Consider the following 20,146-nt stretch of genomic DNA (forward strand, 5'->3'; position numbering starts at 1 on the left):
GTAAAGAAATACCTGAGACTGGGTAATTTATAAATCAAGGAGATTTGATTGACTTACAGTTCCCCATGGCTGGGGAGTCCTCAGGAAACTTACAATCATGGCGGAAGGGGAAGCAGGCACCTTCTTCCAAGGTAGTAGGAGACAGGAGCATCTAAGAGCAGGGAGGCCGGGCGCGGTGGCTCACACCTGTAATCCCAGCACTTTGGGAGGCCAAGGCAGGTGGATCACGAGGTCAGGAGATCAAGACCATCCTGGCTAACACGGTGAAACCCCGTCTCTACTAAAAATACAAAAAAATTAGCCAGGCGTGGTGGCGGGCGCCTGTGGTCCCAGCTACTCAGGAGGCTGAGGTAGGAGAATGGCGTGAACCCGGGATGCGGAGGTTGCCGTGAGCCAAGATCGTGCCACTGCACCACTCCAGCCTGGGCAACAGAGTGAAACTCCGTCTCAAAAAAAAAAAAAAAAAAAAAAAAAAAAAAAAAAAAAAAAGCAGGGAAAGCTGATCTCAAGAACCAGCAGATCTCATGAGAACTCGCTATCACGAGAACAGCATGGGGAAAACTGCCCCCGTAATCCAATCACTTCCCACAGGGTCTCTGCCTAAACACCTGGGATTACAACTCAAGATGAGATTCGAGTGGGGGCACAAAGCCTAACCCCTAACCATATCACTTATAAATCTTGATGAGTTGATGTTTCTAAACCTCCACCTCAGTCAGTGCCATTTATCACATGTTGTGGGGTGGGGGTAGGAAGAGTGTTATGGCCTTAACGTTTGTGTCCCCTCAAAGTTCATGTGTTGATGTTCTAAACCCCAATGTGATGATATTCGGAGGTGGGGCCATTGGGAGGTGATTATGTCATGAGGGTAGAGCCCCCATGATGGGGTTCATGCCTTTATAAAAAGAAGAAAGAGACCGGGCACAGTGGCTCACGCCTATAATCCCAGCACCAGCACTTTAGGAGGCCAAGGTGAGCGGCTCACCTCAGGTCAGGAGTTCGAGACCAGCCTGACCAACATGGCGAAACCCTGTCTCTACTAAAAATACAAAAATTAGCCAGGTGTGGTGGTGTGCGCCTGTAATCCCAGCTACTCAGGAGGCTGAGACAGAAGAATTGCTTGAACCCAAGAGGCAAGGTTGCAGTGAGCCCAGATCGTGCCACTGCACTCCAGCCTGGGTGATAGAGCAAGACTCCATCTCCAAAAAAAAAAAAAAAAAAAAAAAAAAAAAAGTGGGGGGAAAGAAAGAGGGACCAGAGCTTACACTCTCTGCCACGTGAGGACACTGCAAAAAAGCAGCTGCCTGCAACCTGGGAGGAGCCTCCCGGACAGTGGATCTGCCAGCTCCTTGCTCTTGCACTTCCAGCCTGCCGAACTGTGAGAATAAATGCTCGTTGTTGAAGCTGCCTGGCAAGTGGTATTTTGTTAGCACAGCGCGAGCTGAGACGGAGATATAACCTAGAACAAACAACCGGCTTTGGGTTCCAAATTCCACATGTTTGTGTCCACAGCAAGACTATCCTCTTGAAAGTCTGGCTTTGTTGGGGTAGAAAAAATTTTAAATGATAAAAGCCACAGCTTGCTACGGGCACTTGCTATAGCGCACAGGCAAGCACGCCTGCTCTCTCCACCTAAGTCCCATCTCTGGCTAACAAGGAAGCAGACACAACTGCCAGGAACCCACGCCTCCAGGGGCAGCTCAGTCAGGCACCCAGCTGGTGGGGGTTGGAGAAGAAAGCTCTACACTGTCTCCCAGAGTCCCTCAGCGGGCTTGGGCCCGAGGTACCCACTCAGTAACATGTTCAATACCTCCTCCCGCACTGGCTGCCTTCCCTTCCCCATTTCATGCCCCCATCAGGGTTCCCTGGTCTCCCCTCCCAAATAAACCTGAATCAAAATCCTTGTCTCAGACTCTGCTTTCTTTTACGAAGCAAGAACAGAGCTCAGCGCCTGAGCACACAGCTCCCACAGGCCGAAGGGCAGCTTTCCCTTTAGGAAATCCCTTTGTAAGCAGCAAGGCAGCAACAGGATGGACTGGAGGGACCTGCCTGAGGTTGAACTCACCTGGCTTCTAGGAGTCAATCAGAAAGGTTGAAGCGAGCACGAGAGCCCGCGGCCAGGGGTCTGATCCCTGACATACCCCTCAGGGTGGGGAGAGCAGGGCAGGGGAGGGGTCTGAGGTACACAGGTCTGTGAGTGTCCTGGGGGTGGAGGCTGGTGAGGGTGTGGAAGGGCTAAGGGAGACTGAGACAGGGTTGGGGCATACAGAAGGTGAGGTGCCCAAGACCAGAGACAGGCAGCACCGATAATGCCAGCCTGACACCAAGGATGGGACGGCCCACCATGGCAGGGGATGTAGGGGCATGGAGACCAAAAGAAGCCAGAACAGAGAGTAGGGACACCCCCAACACCTCTGCCACTGTGCAGACACCTGCACCCTGGTCACCACCACTGCATCCTATTAGCGTCCCCTGGGTTCATATGCCAGGCGGGGGACAGAAGGGGAAGGAGATGGGCCTAAAAGACTATCAATTCACCCCAAATAGACTGTGTTAGCCCCAAGAAGCAGCTTAAGCCCCAGCGGAAATGACTATGTCACATTTAATTAAGAATTAGAGGCCGGGCACGGTGGCTCACGCCTGTAATCCCAGCACTTTGAGAGGCTGAGGTGGGTTGATCACCTGAGGCCAGGAGTTCAAGACCAGCCTGGCCAACATGGAAAAACCCTGTCTCTACTAAAAATATAAAAATTAACCAGGCATAGTGGCGGGCACCTGTAATCCCAGCTACTTGGGAGGCTGAGGCAGGAGAATCGCTTGAACCTGGGAGGAGGAGGTTGCAGGGAGCCGAGACGGTGCCACTGCACTCCAGCCTGGGCAAGAGTGAGACTCCGTCTCAAAAAAAAAAAAAAAAAAAAAAAAAAAATTAGAATTAGAGTTTTCTGCTATGAGATGTCCAAACTACAGTAAGGTCCGTTATTGGAACGCAGTGAGAGGGTCATTCTGTATCCCAACTGCAGGTCTCCCCCCACCGCAGGCAGTCGGGCTCCAAGGCGGGGGACTGCTCAGATGCTGGATGAGGACGGCCTCTGCTTCCCTCCCACCTTTGGAGTCCATAGCTTGGGGCCAGAAGTGCCCAGGGAACAATTCCCCCCTCCCTCTGAGGGATGGGGGTATCAGGCCCTGACCTCCCCAGGCCCGAGCACAGAGACAGAGGCGGCTGGCAGTAACCCAGCCTGGCAGGCTAGCTTTCCCCCGGGGTGGGGTTGGGGCAACCTGTCACTAGCCAGAGATTCTCAACCAGCCGCTGTGCAGGATTCCTGGTGGGAGACCGGCCTGGCTCACAGCTGCCTCCTGAGAACTGGGCTTGTCTGCAGCCTCAGCCTGCTCACCAGGGGTGGAGAAAGTAGTTTTCCCCCTTGGGGAAGGGCAAGGGGATGAAGGCCCATGAACCGATAAACTCCGGGGCCTCTGAGCTGTGGCTTGCATGGCTGGGGCATCTGTCATGGCCCCTCCTTCCCTCCACCCAATCACTGGGGCCTGAGAACCACCCAGGACCCCACTGCTCATGTGCTCCTCTCCCAGACCCTCCTTCCTCATCCTCAGGCTTCCCCACCACCACTTCTGCCCACATACCTCGCCTGTGGCTAAATTCGAGGTAGGCCTCAGGCTCCTCCTTAGCCTCAGCAGCATTCCGCACAGATCACCCCTCCCCTTCCAACCCTCGCCCTGCCCTCTCAGTCTTCCACCTTCATCCTGGCATCTCAGCCTCCCCCCTGCTTCCTGATCAGCTCCTGGACCTCCCGACACTGGCCTTCTCTGGACTCTGTCCTCACACCTCCTCCGTCCACTCTGCTCCCTTGGAGGCTGCACCCAGGCTCAGGCACCCCTGGTATGGACCTCTCTGCTGACTCCAAATTCACACAGTCAACTGTCCTCCCTACGTCTCCACTCGGATGCCCAAAGGCAACTTAAATGTAACCCGTCCAAACCCCATTCCCGCTCTTCCTGCAGAAAAGCTGCCCCTCACAGCTACCCTGCCAGGGAAGCTGGCAGCTCTGACCTTCCTGTCGCCAGGCCAGACCCCGGGGACATGCTTGACTCCTCTCTTTCCTTCCCAGCTCATCTATCTGCAAACCCAGTGGGCTCTAGGACAACAGAATCCACCCTGAAGCTGACCACTCTCCATTGCTGCCCCTGCCTCTCAAGCCTGGCTGACTGCAACAGCGCTCAACAGGAGGGCTCCTGGCTCCCACACTGGTGTCCCCACCTCCACGGATTATTCTTAATTTAGCAGCCAAACGTGATTGTTTGAAAATATCAGACAGATGGTGTCTCTCTTCTGCTCGAAACCCTCCAGTGACTTCCCACTGCCCACTGCCTCCCCTCCCCAGCCCGGCCCTGCTCCAGCCACACTCCTGCCTCCGCGCTTTGCACCTGCACTTGCCCTCAGCCCGAAATGCTCTACCACCCGATGCCTGCTCCGCCTTCAGGTCTTAGCTCGGAGGTCACCTCCTCAGTGAGGCCTCCTGACCACCCTTTTTGATATCATGAGCCCCCTCCCCAGCACTCCCCATCCCCCTTCTCTGTTATGTTTCTCCAGAGCTCAAATATCATCTGACATGTTTTTCTCCTGGTCTGTTCCCTCCCGCCCCCACCAGTAGAATGGAGAGCTGTTGTGTATGGGATTTGCCTTTTTCACTACACCCTACCCAGTGTCTACTTGAAAACGGGTCCGGGCGATGACTTGAAAACGTAATCGGCGTTCCGTGAATACTGAATGAATGATGGTCCGTTCCCATGGCAGGGACTCCCTGAGACCCAGATTAAGGCACTTGCCTGATGTACCCCAGCTGCTAAGTGGGGAGAGCACAGTAGCAACTCTGCGCTGTTTGTCTCCAAGCTTTTGCTCTGGGGGGCGAGTAGTCTGATGGCTAAGAGCCACCTTGGTGGCAGACAGACTACAGTCTAAGGCCTGACTTTTAGGTTCTGAGGCTTCCTAGGCAGGTTGCTTAAATTCCCTGAACTTCAGACCCCTCACCTACAAAACGAGGCAAACAAAAGCAGCCTCAGAGAACAGTTGTAACGAAGAAAGGAGTTCAGGCACCCGGAACACTCTGGGTATTATTACTTTATCAATATCTAAGGCCAGGCCTCCGCTCACATGCGAGGCACGTCCTCAGTGGGTCTCGGGAGCTGTTTGCAGCGCCCCGACCCTCCCTTGCTCTGTTGTCGGAGGCACGGGAGATGAGCTGGTGACTAATGTGATAATTTCACTGAAGTAGCAAAGTCAGTCGTTTTCTCCGTGACGGGATTTAACGGGCACCATTCGATCTCCCAGGTCCCTTTTAGCCGAGTGATCTGTAGGTCTAGAATCTAACAGGCCCATGGAGATCCCAGATGCCAGCTCCAGCACCAAAGAGGAAACTCCTCAGTAAGAACCACCAGCCTTGGCCGGGCGCAGTGGCTCAAGCCTGTAATCCCAGCACTTTGGGAGGCCGAGACGGGCGGATCACGAGGTCAGGAGATCGAGACCATCCTGGCTAACACGGTGAAACCCCGTCTCTACTGAAAAAAAAATACAAAAAACTAGCCAGGCGAGGTGGTGGGCACCTGTAGTCCCAGCTACTCAGGAGGCTGAGGCAGGAGAATGGCATAAACCCGGGAGGCGGAGCTTGCAGTGAGCTAAGATCCAGCCACTGCACTCCAGCCTGGGCAACAGAGCGAGACTCCGTCTCAAAAAAAAAAAAAAAAAAAAAAAAAAAAAAGAACCACCAGCCTCAAACCGTTTGGAGCGAGGATATAAGGAACCATCACCAAAAACGCCACTGGAGGGCTCTTCCAGATGCTTTCTGTGGTGTTGGTACCTGGAACTCTGCAACACATCACCCCCTCCATTCTAGAGATAAGGAAACAGAGGGACGTGCTGGGAGCCACACAGCTGCATTTTGGTGGGACTGGACTTGAACGCGGGCCGGCCAGACCCTACAGTCCAGGCTCACTCCTTGTACCAGGCAGCCTGGCCTCACTGGTCTCTGTCTCAGGAAGTCTTGGTTGACATTTGATTGATGGGATAAACACACCTCTTGGGAGGCCCATTCAGACAGAGTATTTGTTCAATAACCCACTTGTACAACAAAAATGGAACCAGGGCACTTTATTCTCTTCCAAGAGAGGTAGACAGGGCAGTGATGGTTCTTTTGATACAAAATGGGATCCTGAGGCCCAAAGGAGGTGGACACGTCTGAGCCATAGTCAGTGTGGGACCTTCAGGTGTACTGGTTCCTCTGGACCAGCTTCCTTTTTCCCTTTCCCGGGGACCCACACTGGCTACCTCCTTCTGGGCATAGCCAACTTCTGTCTACCCTCCACCTGAGCACGGGCTGCTCCTCCCTCCCCCTTCCTCCTCCGCAGCACCCTCGATCTCCTCAAGCCTTCACTCGCGGGTATTTACGCCTGCCCTCCCCGCTACATCATGCACTTCCTGTGGGCATGGAGAGCTGCAGTCTTGCCCACATAGCACAGTGCCCGGCAAATAGCAGGAACTCGAGGGGTTTGCAAAATGAGTAATGAATGACTTCTCTAGTGGGCGAGAATCTATCAGGAGGTTAGAACCCGGCTGGAAGGTCCACTCCTTGGTAGTTTTTCCACTGCGTTCCCAGCACTTCAGTGGAAAGAGCTCAATGCAAGTACTGGTGGGTGGTGGGTAGACAGACGACAGACAGGCAGAGGGTGGGAAGATGGAGGAAACACTTCCCTTTTGGGTGGTGGCTTTTGATTTCGACTTTCTTTCCTGCAGGCAGCTCTAGAAATCTAAGGATGAACTGAGTCAGAAGAGAGGAGCCAGGGCCAGAGGCAGCCCCACCTGCCCATCCCACCTGCAGTCTAGGCTCTGCTCCTGCTGCTAACGGACCTCACCTGAAGCCCACCCAGTCCTCCCTCTGACCCCAAGTCCTGGGACATGGCTGCCAGTTTGCAGAGACGCCCCTCATCTTCCCCTCCCTGCTGGCTTACACTGTGAGACACCACGGCCTTCCGCCCCCATGCTACTCCAGAGCTGGGGGGAACCCGTCTTTTTTCCAAAACATATTCAGAAAAGAAGCTCCCAGAGCTCCTTCTGGAGCAGAAGTGAGCTTTCTTCTACAGCAGAAATGGTCATATCTGTGCCACCTCATCCTTCACCACTCACCACTCAAGCCACATCTGAAATGTGGCTACGGTGACTGAGAGATTGAATGTTTGATTTCATTTTCATTAATGTGAAAATTAATTAGCCACCTGTGGTAAATGGCAACCAGATTGGACTGTGAGGTTCTAGAGCCAATTCCCGCAGCAGCTCCACCCTCCGGCCAAGCCTAAGAGTTGCTCCTGGGTCCTGAATAACCCCTCTCTACCAATAGCTGCTGTCTCTGTCTCTTTCCCATCATGTCTTTAAAAAACCACAACAAAACCTCAATCCAAGTCCGGATGTAACTCTTGTCTTTTATTCCAGCATCTCCCAGAGCTCCAATATGTACAGACTTTATTTATACACATATAATATACACCATATATACGTATTTATAGATATTCACACACCAGCCCACACACTCGCACACACTCACATGCACACACCCTTCCAGGAGGGATGTGTGGCTGCCTTGGAGCCCCGCTAGGGCCCAAACAAGTGATACTGGGCTTGCCAGGCAGTTGTGAGGTTTTGTGTTTTTTGCTTTTAAAAAGAAGGCCATTTCCTCCAGATGTGTCCTCCCTCTCCCCAAGCCCTAAAACTTCTCCCCAAAACACTCTGAAAATTTTTTTTAAAAAGAAGAGGTTTTCCTTTGCTCTGCCCAAGTAGTTTCTGGAGAGTCCAGGCCCAACCACACATCCCGTGCAGGTCTCTAGAGCACAAGAGCCGGTTGTAGCCTCGGTCAGGCCTGCAGCTGTGCCCTCTGAGGGGAGACGGGAGGGGCTATAGCATCAAGGGCACCTGCCAGATGAGGAGGGTGCTGTTGGTCTCCCCACACGGGGCCGGCCTCCCACTGCTGCCCAGTGCGCTGCCGAAGTTGCGGTAGCCCTGCCCACCGGAGATGATGGCCACGGAGCAAATCTCCTTGCGGTGGGCGTCGCGGGCGCAGGGCCGGCTGCGCACCCAGACGTCGGGGTCGTCGGCCATCTCGTAAATGGAGCCGTCTTCCTCGCTGTGCTCCAGGGCCGCGCCGTCAGCAGGCGCCGGCTCCCGCATGGAGAGCAGCGGGCCCGGGAGGTGCGCGGTGGAGCGCAGGCGGTACTGCAAGAGGATGCCCTTCTTTCGGGTCAGCTCTCGGCCCACGTGGCTGTCGGGCACGGGCTCGTGTGCCTGCCCGTCTGGCTTGTCCTCCTCAGCCCGGGGCCCCTCAGCCTCCTCCTGGTCACTCCGCAGGATGTCGGGGGCCAGGATGCTGGTAGCCACAGCCAGGAAGGCCACGGGCCCACAGTGCCCGTTGAGTGAGACCATGCCTTTCCCTGCAGAAAATGGGGCGAGAGAGAAAGGGGCCCAAAGGCCCAGCGCATTAAGGGAGGCGCCTGAGTCTCTCTCCTGGAGAACTCTCTGTGTGGGTATTTTGGGGGAGGGGGTCACTTCTTCTATGTTGGCACCTCCCCCGAAGGCCACGGGTCTGGCTATCCCGTGCTCCTGCACAACTTCCTCAGGGGAGCGGAACAGGAACCACCTTATACACCACACGGGGGGCGAGCCTCAGTGTGAAATTCCAAGAATTTCCTCCTCTCTGAGCCTTTGCCAAGAGGCTGCCTCTACCTAGAAATCCTTTCCCGTCTACCTGATTCTGCAACTCTTTCTGCAAGGCCCAGCTCAAGCTCCTCACTGTGAATCCCTCCTGAATTCATGCATGGGGAGCTGCCCGTCCCAGTCTCTGTGTCCCCAGCCCGCGGAGCACCCTCATCCCAGCACCTGTCACCGGAGCTATGATGACACCCAGGAGACCATCAGCTTGTTGAGAGCAGGGTCTCTCTCTGCCTGATTCATCCCTACATCCCAGGATTTCACCTGGAAATAGACCCTCCACAAATGCCTTTTGGATGGACAAAATGCCCTATTTGGATGGACAAAATGCCCTATTTGATGAGACCTTGAAAATAGAAAATCTCAGAATTTAGAAGCTTTTTTTTTTTTTTTGAGATGGAGTCTCACTCTGTCCCCCAGGCTGGAGTGCAATGGCACAATCTCTGCTCACTGCAACCACGTCCCAAGTTCAAGAAATTCTCTTGCCTCAGCCTCCCAAGTAACTAGGATTACAGGCGTATGCTGCCACGCCCAGCTTTTTTTTTTTTTTTTTTTTTAGGTAGAGACGGGGTTTCACTATGTTGCTCAGGCTGGTCTCAAACTCCTGAGCTCAGGCAATCCACCCACCTCAGCCTCCCAAAGTGCTAGGATTACAGGTGTGAGTCACTGTGCCCAGCCAAAGCAACTCTTCTTTAGCAGAAGGACTTGAGGTCTGCGCAGGGAGCCAGCCCACCCCCAGGGCTTCCGATCGGCCCTGCTCCCTTGCTGAAAGAGACCACAGTCATCATTCTCAGGGCAGAGGCAGAAGGGGCCCCGGGGCTCCAGGCATCCAAGTGTGGGCGGCTTCTCTAATCCTGTCCTTGTTCTCCTGGGCCCAGTGGCAGAGATCAGAGCAGACCTTCGTCTGATCTATGCGAACACATTCATTTGCACAGGGACCCCACGAGGAGGCTGGGCCTGGCCCCAGAAGCGCTTAGTTATTTCTCTCTCTGGAGCCTGGACATCTTGAAACTGCTATGGGAAGGAGCAGAAAGGGCCAGTGGGGCCCCTGCCATTAGGCAGGTGTCTCAGCCAGGCCCCAAGCCACTCTTGTGTTCATCTGCCAGATTAGGAAACTGAGACTCAGAAAGGTGGGAGACTATGGGGCTGGGACGATTCAGTTCTACTGGCCACCATGCCACCTGAGATGAGAGGAAGCTGGAGACTGGAACCCCATCCCCATACCGATGAGGGCGTAATACACCCTCCCTGCCGAGCCCCACCGGCCAGCCGTAGCTGACCACCAGGTCCTGCCAACACCAGCTCCCAAAGCCTCACCTGTGATCTTAGGGATGCCCTCCAGCCGAGGCACAGGCAGCAGGACGATGACACCCTGGTCAGTGCCCACCCAGAGCAGACCCTGGCAGATCAGGAGGCTGGTGACACATAAGTGTTTCTGGCCTGCAGAGAGAGAGGGTGGCTGAGCAGTGCCCTCCTGGGGAGACGGCATGGGCTCTGGGCGCCACCACGAGGTGAGGGCATGGCACAGCGGGCTCCTCCCCTGAAACCAGCAAGAAGCTGGACGGTGGGGTGGGTAAGAGCTGGGGCTTTGAGGGCTAACCTGCCTGGGGTGTGGCCGTGGGGTCCTCCAGCTGGGCACTCCCCTAACCAGCCTCAGTTTCCTCCTGTGTAAAATGGGGCTGCCATGCGGATGCATTGGGGGAACACCACAGGCACAGTGCCTGATCTATGTGCGCTCTCAATACACGGCGGCCAGGTCATCTGGCACAAAGGGTTGTCCAAGGGCAACCCAAGCAGGGATCCAGCTGGCCAGCTACAAGCAAAACCAGGGAAGACTGGGGAGGTGCAAGCTTCTCAACGGTGTTGGTGCAGATGGAAGGCATAAGGGCCGGGTAGGGCTCGAGAGGCATCCAGGTGGGTCTGCCGGTGTGGATGCTTCAGATGAGGTCACAGTACACCCTGCAGGCCCTGGGCCCAAGAGTGAAGCAGAAAGCTCGCTGGTGGGAAGAGCGTGTTTCCGACGCCAGCCCAGATTCACTCCTCTTAGCTCTCCCCTCAGTGCTGTCTCTTCATTTGAGCAAGAATGGCAATGTCAGGGAGGCCTGGGGGCAGTCCCCTGCTCCTGACAGAGAAGACGCCAGGTGTGGGCTGCCCAGCACAGGGGCCGAGAACAGGGCTCCAGAGCCAGGCGCGGGGCTCACACCTCGGCTCTGCCACTCTCCTGCTATGTGACCCGGGGCCTGTCCTAAACTCCTCTGGGCCATGGTGTCCTCACTTGTAAAAGGGGACAAGGATAATACAGTCACATGTCACATAATGACCTTTCGGTCAACAACAGACCATGTATACAATGGCAGTCCTATAGGATCATATTTTTACTGTCCCTTTTCGATGTTTAGAACACAAATACTCTCCATTGGGTTAAATGAATGAACGTAAAAACAACCCTGTGCCCACACATGGCACAATGGGTGCTATCGCTGTCATCACTGCTGCTGCACTGTTGCCAACAATTCTCAGCAACGGGAATGGGCACAGAGGAGAGGCTGGGAGTGCAGGGGGCAGGAGGCTCTCTGAGGGGGCTAAGAGGCATGGAGTATAGGCTGCCAGCTCAGGGACAGACCCCCCACCATGTCACACACAGGGTGTACAGCTCTGCCATACTTCCTTGGGCTTCACTGGGCACCTGCCTTTCTAAAGGGCTGTCTCCTTCTTGCCCTAATCCTGCTGCCTTCTGGGAGAGGCTTAGGCTGCATTCCAGAAGGTTCCCACTTTCTGCTGCTTCTGGTCCATGGATCACACTTGAAAAAATACAGCTTTGGAGTTTCCAAAGCACTCGTATACCTGCTCTCATCTGACAGAAGCCTTGCAACAGCCAAGACGTACGCAAGACACAAATGCTGGCCCCATTTTCCAGGCACGGATGTTAAGGTTCAAGGAGACCCCCAGCTGGTGAGCACAGGGTGGGGTAGAGTTGAGGTCTACGGCTCACCACCGCCCAGTGCTTCCATCACCTCTCCCTCCTTGGGCGTGACACTTCAACTCCATACATGTGGGTGTATGTGCTTCCTCTGCAGTGTAGGCATGGAGAGAAATGGTGTGGCTCTCTCACCCCAAAAGGCAGGTTACCGACTCAGGGTACACCCAGCATTGCCTAACACAGTATGCCATCCCATCAGCAATCCATTTACCTCCCAGATGCCTACTGCATGGCACACACCACACTCGGTGCTGGGGGCACAGCTGGGACCATGTACACAGAGTCCTGTCATAAGGAGCAGACTCTCTAGATGATGGACATGTTCCCTACCATGCTGTCCAATTTGACAGCCATCAGCCCTATGTGGCTTCCGAGCACTGGAAATATAGCTAGTGGCACTGAGGGACTGAATGTGTTATTTTCTTTCATTGTAATAATGGCCACTGTATTAGACACAGAGGCGTAGAGAGGAGATACAGGAAACAAAAACAGAAACAAGGGATGTAAACACCAGGCAGAGGATTGAAACAGGGTGACGGGGCAGAGCCAGTGGAGGATTCCCGGGTCTTCAGGCCTCTCTCTGCTTCCTGGAAGGATGGGGAGGCAGGCGTGAGGCTGCGAACTCCGGGCAACAAGGCAGAGGTGACCACACCCAAGACCTGACCCGAGGCCCAGGAGACAGGGCATGCAAAGGCCCTGTGACAGGAACGAGCTCAGCCAGTCCACTGAGCAGAGTGAAGTCAGTGCAGCTGGGGCACAAAGGCGGACTCCAGATGGTCAGAAGAGGGGATGGGTCAGGGCCAGGACTGGGGCTCTTAATTCTGGCTGCAGTGAAAAGCTACCAGAAGGCCTAGGCAGGGGAGTGGCGTGACCCGATTTGAGTGGAACGTTCTAGCTGCAGTTGTGGAGGGTGGAAATGGGAGGAGCAAGGAGCCCAGCAGGGGCTCCCACAGCTGCCCACGCAGGAAGGGAGGCAAGGAGAGCCCAACCTGTTCGAGACCTGTTTGGAGCAGAACGACAGAGCTGCTGGGAGAGGGGAGCAGGGGTGGAGCGAAGGAAGGAACCCAGGACAGCACTGAGGCTCCCCTGCCTGGAGCAGCTGGGTGCACAGCAGTGCCATGGCCTGGGATGGCAAAGGAGCAGGTTTGGGGGTTGAAGCCCAGAGCTCCTGGTTGGATGTGTGGTCTGAGACACAAATTAGACACCTGAGTGGAGCTATCGAGCAGGCAGTGGGATTCGAGTCTGGCAATATGATACAACCTCAAAAAATCACATTCATAGTGTCCATGCAATGTGGAAACACAAACCCGGCTGGAAGAAAAGCCCACTATGATTTACAGGCTTGGCAACAGGGGCTATTTCACAAAGAGTACCTGGGTGTCTGTGGAGCTGGGACTATTTCCCACACCTAAATCCATTCCAAAAATGAAGGCTCACTATGATGGCAGCCTCCGGTCCAGGGTCAGGCCCCCAGCCCTCCTGGAGTTGGCCAACATGGGAGGTTCAGGCCATGAGCTCCTTTCCTCAACACCTGACTTCTCTTCTTAGCCCTGGCCAAGGCCTGTGATGACCTTATTTTGCTGTTTGTTTACTTATGACAAGCTTTGTGAGGGCAGTGGCTTATCTGTGTGCTCACGGTTAACTCCCCAACTCCTGGCCAAGTACCTTGGCTCCTGGTAGACTCTCAAGAAGTATCTGTGAGTGAATGAGTAAATGGATGGATGGATGGACAGATGGATGGATAAAGGAAAGGAGAAAACTTGGACAAGTCACTTCTCTCATCCATCAATGAGTACTACAAACCTCCCTTGCTCAATTTTATAATTATTAGAAATACTAAATATATACACACATGTACACATATAATATATACACACAACTGAGCACAGCTCTTAGCCCATAGTACACAATCAATAAATAGAGGCTATGAGGATAATGTTGACGATTATTAAAAGGATCTGGATGTTAATGTCTTCAGATCAGCTCCATCAGAGCCATAAACCCACAAGAACAATAAAGCCAAGAGAGGGGACAGTAGTGAATTTTTCATTCCACAAGCCTCATCGCCTCCCTCTCCAGGGCCCCCAGGGCATGGAGACCGGCAGGAGACCATTTCCCGATGCCCCTGCATCCTCCCGGCCCCCACTGGACGGTGAAACTGACAAATGGGAGGAAGGCAAGCAAGAAACCAAAAGAGATGCCGGAATTGAGAAATGACTTCATCTGCAGACCTCATTCTGGGGCCTTCCCCTCCCCCTCCGCCTCAAGGAAAGAGCAAGACACTTCACAAACAGTCCGAAAGAAAAAAAAAAAAATTTCTAATGGTGAATAAATATTTTATCACAGAGACTTAATGCAGCAGTGTTCAACTCACCCAAGCCATCTATCTGGAGATATACAACTTTAAAAAGCTCAGGCTCTTGGAGAACATTTTATTAATGACCTGTCTGGTTAAAAGGAGGAGGGAGTTTAGGTTAAAAAATGCATTAATACCAGTCGGGTACTCGAGTGGAAGAAAGGGGTCAGGGGAAGGAAGCGTGATAAATTTTTAACACACCCTAAAAAAATCCACACTTAGTGGAGGAACAAATTTATTACTAATTATGCAATTATTTCATTTGGTGGTGTGGGGGAAGGAAAAAAATACTTAAAAGCCTTTTTAAAATATCTCTAATAAAGAATTTAAGAATCCTGCTGTGTTGCGCTTCTGCAAAGGCACAACGTGGGGTGGATCTGAAGCTGCGCCCCACGCTCTGGTCCCCAGCATGGTGCCTGGGGCTGGCTTTGGCTCAGGGACCCAGTCTCAGATATGAGCAGTCAGGACAACCTGGTCTGGCAGGTCCCCAGGGTTGCTGATTAGGAAAGTTCAGGCCTGAGGGAAGGAGGGAATCTTCGGGAAACCCCACACTCTGGAACCTCAGCCTAGACCCAGCCCTCTCCAGGGTTCAGCCTCAGGGAGGTCTGGCAAGAGAGGGGTCACCTCTGTCTGCTCTGATGCAGCTGATGCGACAGGAATGGCACACTGACCTGGAGGGTCTTAGGAGGGGCAAGGAGTCCTCGTAGGAGATGCAGGGTGGGGATGCAGTAAAGACGATGATGGCAAATGTCACCATCATGGACTGCTGCTGGCTTGACACGGGGACTGTGGGCACTGCCCTCACTCTGTCTCATGCAACACCCACACCTGCCCTGCGGGGTGGGGACCGAGGATGGGAAGCGGGTGCTTTGAGTGCTCCCAGTCAGAGCTGGAAGGCAGGGGAGCAGGGATTCCGGGAGGAATCCTGGCTCCAGGCTCTGGTGTACCCCACCCAGCATGGCCAAGCTGACTCAAATCTCAGCCCTTCATTGTATGAATGGGGAAACTGAGGCCCAGGACAGGAACACAACCGCCCAAGCCTACACAGTAAGTGTGAGGAAGCTCTAATGAGAGCCCGTGAGGCTGCTCCTGGCTCTGTCCGTATCAGCACTGCGATGGCAAACCAGTCATTTCACCTCCCGAGCCCCAGCTTACCCGGCCCTCAAATCATCATAACAACGAATGCCCTTCCTTCCTTAAAGGCAAAGAGAAAGTAAAGAAAACAGACGTGAAGGTGCGTGTGAAACACAGTGAAGTCAGGGTTGTACAGGCAGGAGGGGCTGTTCTAACTGCAGCCGGGTCTGTCCACACATCCTGCCTCCCACCACTTGATGAGCTTCACTCTCTCTCACTTTCCTCTGCGCTGACAAGATGAGATTCCAAAGATTTTTAAAAGCCCGTAAGATTATCCATTTCTTCATTGTTCCACTAACTTGAAATAATTTAGCTATCAGAGGAAATGTGGAGATAGTTCTGTGATACAGAGACATTTTTATCGTACTTAAAATGGATTGAACTTGTACAATGGCTAAATACTATGAAACAAGAAAGGAAGGAGGGAAGGAGGAAAGAACAGACAGAGGGAGGAATGGAGAGAGGGAGGGGGAAGGAGGCAACCCAAACACAGGTCCCACCAAGGCTCTCACACACCCCAGGAGAACATGAGTGAAGGGTTCAGTCTCATCGGGCACCTGCCACCCTGTCGGCCCAGGACACCACCTTCCCAGTCTGGGCAGCATTTATCCTCATAACAGTCCCTGAGCTGGGAACTACATCCCATCTTACAGAGGGATGAGGGGCTCCGGGAGATGAAGGGACTTGTCTGATACTACGCGTTGGCCAAGCCAGGCCTCAAGCCAACTCTCTTTCCCCATTACACACAGTAGGATGCTGGACTGAGTCCAGCCTGATGTGACTTGTGGTCCTGCCTCTGGTCCACTGCATGACCGTGGGCAAGACGCCTGGCCTGCTGAACCAATCTCAGTGTCTGCATCTGGAACGTGGGGACGATCCCCAGCTCGCGGGGTTAGGGTGACGTGAGATCCTGTACCTAAGCACCTGCGGCCTCACCACCTCGGGCCTGGGCAGGGTGGCAGTTATTACACCGTTGTGACTGCCATGGACTGTGTTGTTAGTAACCACTATCCCCGTGTGACCAGTTCAGACTCAAGGACCATCATGACCGGCTAAGAGGAAGCAGAAACCAGGCTGATTTCTAGGCCCTCAGGAGGGAGTTAGGGACCAGGCGCCTGGGGTAGGTAGAGATCCCCAAGGCTCCTGCAGTGCTGGCTAACGTGACTGCCCTTGGTATGGCACCAGAAGACAGAACACTCAACCCTGCTGGGCATACGGCTGCTCCCAGCCTCTGCCATGGCCCATCTGCCAGGTCCTGTGACAATCAGCTCCAGGCCCCTGCCTGCCAAACGAGCTGTGTTTCCCTGGCCCGAGGGCCCTTTGGCTCTCCCAGCTGCTGAACCCAGCACTGCCTGGGGCACTGGGACAAGACAGAGCCACTGCACCCTCCCACACTGGCCTCAGGTCAGTCTCTCTGGGGGAAGCTGGGCCAAGGAGGGAAGCAAGGTTAACTGATGCCTGCTGGCCCCATAGGCTGCTCTGAAGCCAGCTGGGGTGAGAATGGGCATGGCGCCTGCATCTTGGGCAGCAGGTGGTAAGGAAGGGCTGAGAGCCAACTCCATGGAGGCCTTGGGGGCATTAGGTGAGCTCCAGCCTTAATCGTTTGCTGCCATTCCCACTTCATCTACGCACGGCTATGCAGGAGGGGCCCCAGCCATAGCAGATGCCATCCAAACCCACAGACCAGAAGGCCAAGAGGGACATTTGCCTTTCTTAGAACAACCTCCAAGGACAGAGACCATCCGTTGGCTTTCTCACTTTCCCATCACCTCATCCTGCAGGGGATTTGAGGCAGAATTGGGTGTTTGGTCAACCTGGGGAGTGGGGCAGAACAGAAAGACCTGGCTTCCTGCCCAGTTTGGCCTTTCCTTAGCAGCTGCCTGACTTTGGAGGGCCCACAACTGGGGGCCACTTCCTGAGCGCCCCAGGGTGCTGTGATGTGATAGCTGGACACAGTGACAGGCAGGGGCTTTGAGATGACAGTCCTAGGTGTGAAGCCCAACCCCACCACTTCCTGGGGAGTGCCCTGCCTTAAAGCCCCAGTGTTCAGGACTGACGAGGGAAAATGGGATAGGCTGCCCAGGTCACACCGCTACCTGGCCGTGGAAGGTGCTCTGTGACTGTCACCTCCCGCCCTTCCCGCAGCAGCCTCACCTGGCAGGAGGAAGGTGGTCCTGGTGGCAATGTTGATCTCTTGCAGATGCTCCAGGGTCTCGGTGTGGAAGAGGCGGATGGAGGTGCCAGAGGAGAAGGCCATCCAGACGCCGCTGCCTGCCTTCACCATGTGTGTCACGCTCACTGCCTCGTCCTGGTGCGCCTCGAAGCTTTGCTGTGGCACAGAGGGAGGGGTGTCGGTGCTGGCTGGGCCTGCCAGCTGAGCCTCCCTACAAGGCCCCATCCCTGGGCCAGCCATTCTCACATTCTTCAAAAGCACAAGCTACTCAGGGCTGGAAAGGAACCTTAGAAGCCCAGCTGTGCTGTGTTGGCCAAAGTTTAACAACTGTCAGGGAATCCTGCTTTGCAGGGTTTGCCAATTTCCATGGTGTAAACATTCTAACGTGGCCAGTTGCAAACTACCAACATGATATCACCGAGTGAGGAGCAGGAAAGACACGCACATGCTCACTCACAAGCCAATAGGACCAGGCACGGTCCAGTGACCCCTCAGAGCTTTACCTTACTGAAGGGGAAGATGGAGCCAAAAATCATGAAAGAAGAAGTTGTGGTTTACGTAAATGATTTAAAGTGACAAAGGCAACCGACAGAATGACTGGGTAAGGAATGGGGGTAATATGGGCCAAATCCTCATCTTTCACAGCGAGGAGACAACAGGTAATGTCCCAAAATTGGTACATCAGGAAGCAGCAGAGTGAACAAGTTTGGGTCCTGAGGAAAGTGCCAGGTGGATTAAAAACAGAACAGGTGAAAAGCATTCTCTTCCAAAAAGCAGGACTGAGATAGGGATGGGGGACAAGCCTTTCAGGATAAACCACTCCATGCTTTTTGTTTTGTTTTGTTTTCTTGCAAGTACAATTTTGATCTTAAAACAAACAAAAACTTTTTAAAAAAAGAAGATACGAATGATCAGGCTTCCCCTCCACTGCAGGAAAAGCCCAAGTTCCTTAGCTCAGCATTCAGGGCCCCAGTGCTGCCTCCACTCCCGCCTTCCTTGTGGGCTCCCTACGTGTCAGGCCAGCCAATGCTCAGGACGCACCACAGCTGTACCTCTGCCCTCACCATGACTTGAGCACAGCACGTAACCTCCCTCCCCAACTGTCCTCCTTCAACATCTGAAGACTCCACTTCAGGGTGGCGTCCTCAGTCCAGGAGACAGACCCCACCCCGCCCAAGGACCAGCCACTTCCTTCTGAATGGTGTGCTCTGCTGTCTAGCCTGGAATACCTACACCATTCTGTGGCTGTACTTGGCCACTTCCCACATAAGACTGTGGACTCCAAGGACAGAGCCTGAGCCTCATGCCCTTTAGTGTCTGTCCCCTGCTTGACACAGGGCCCAGCACAGTAAAATTTGGTCAAAAAATGAACGGATGGACATTTCAATTCCGTCTACAACACTCAGATGTCACTAACTCAGGCACACCAGACTAGAAACAACCTAAATGCCCAAGCCTTGGGGACAGCCAGGTAACTGTGTATCCAGCTCTGTACTGTCCTCCCTGCATTTAAACTCATGCTTACAGACACTGCATGATGGACACAGAAAATGTGAATGCTACAGAAAATGAAATTAAAAAAAAAAAAACCCACACCCAAAGCTGGGGGAAGAAGAGGGGCAGGGGAGGGAGAGCTGCACCCTGAGGATTACCCCAGGAGCAGGATGGGGTACGTTTCCTCTTTTCCAGTTTTCTAGCTTTTCTCCTTTTTCCGTAAAGAATTTGTCCTGGGTGGAAGCCCAAGACTGCCGGAGGATCCTGGATGGGGCATTTATTTGGGATCTAACCTGCTATTAAATCTGACTTCCTTGGCAGCTTCACAGGCCAGGCCTCAGTGTCTTCAATTGTAAGTGCAGGCTGCTATGAGGATTACGGGGACCTGGGTGAGGAGAGCCCGGTGCCTAGTAAGGTCTCATTTATTCAGCAGATGTTCTGAGTCCCTACTATGTGCCTGGTATGGGTCTAGGTGCTGGAAATGTCGTGATGACTGCAAGACCCACTCTTGTGGGGCAAACGTTCCCAGGACAGGAGGCAATTAACACAAAGAAAGATTACATCAGATAGTGAGAAGCACTGCACAGAAAAAATACTGAGAGCCATTGACTGGGGTCAGGGAGGGTCTCGCTAGGAGGTGACATTTAGTGAGATACCTGAATGATGTGGAGGAAACATCCTTGTGATGATTGGGAGGAGGGGGAAGAGCATTCTAGGCAAAGGGCACAGCAGTGCAAAGGCCTGGGGGCAGGAATGAGAAGTAGAAGGACCCATGGTGGGGAGCACAGCAATGGGACTGGCCAGGGCAGGTAGGGCCAGATTGCACCAGGCTACCTTGGAGTCCATGGGGAAAAGTTTAGATTTTATTTGCCCACTGCAGGGGGTTGAGCTGGTAAGTAACAGGGTCAGTTTTACTTTTAAAGAAATTCAGTCTGACAACAGTGTGGGGAAGGCTGGCTTCTTGGTTCAGCCCCCGAAGACCTCGCGTGGGCTTAGCAAGTGGAGCGGGAGGAACAGGACTCAGCCTCTTTTGCCCTGGAGGATGGCCCCAGCTCCTTCCCAGCTCAAATTACTAAGCGGTTTCCCACTGAGTTAAGGAAGCTTGTGAGGGGCAGGGGTCTCCATGGGGAGCTGAGCCAATGAGCTCTGGGCTCATTCCTGATCGGAGTGTGGGGACCAGGAGGGCAAGACTGTGAGCTGTCCAAGGAAATTGCTTTTTCTGAGCCAGTCCCTGATGGCTGAGCTGCG

At 53.8% G+C, this 20,146-nt stretch overlaps 1 protein-coding gene across 8 annotated transcripts in view; it reads right to left on the minus strand.

Annotated features, from left to right (window-relative positions):
- Window positions 1-7,462: 7,462 nt before the first annotated feature.
- ARHGEF10L (Rho guanine nucleotide exchange factor 10 like) overlaps window positions 7,463-20,146 on the minus strand; it is a 179,520-nt gene continuing 166,836 nt past the window's right edge. For all 8 annotated transcript variants that reach the window (XM_050790124.1, XM_050790114.1, XM_050790092.1 and 5 more), the window contains 3 exons: window positions 17,386-17,560; window positions 10,079-10,201; window positions 7,463-8,484 (listed from right to left, as the gene is read on the minus strand). In XM_050790124.1, the coding sequence (XP_050646081.1) occupies window positions 7,952-8,484; window positions 10,079-10,201; window positions 17,386-17,560 (831 nt within the window). In that variant the 3' untranslated portion in view covers window positions 7,463-7,951. The remainder of the gene's footprint in view (window positions 8,485-10,078; window positions 10,202-17,385; window positions 17,561-20,146) is intronic.

Source organism: Macaca thibetana, chromosome 1 (assembly GCF_024542745.1).
Source record: "Macaca thibetana thibetana isolate TM-01 chromosome 1, ASM2454274v1, whole genome shotgun sequence".
NCBI classification, from domain to species: domain Eukaryota; kingdom Metazoa; phylum Chordata; class Mammalia; order Primates; family Cercopithecidae; genus Macaca; species Macaca thibetana.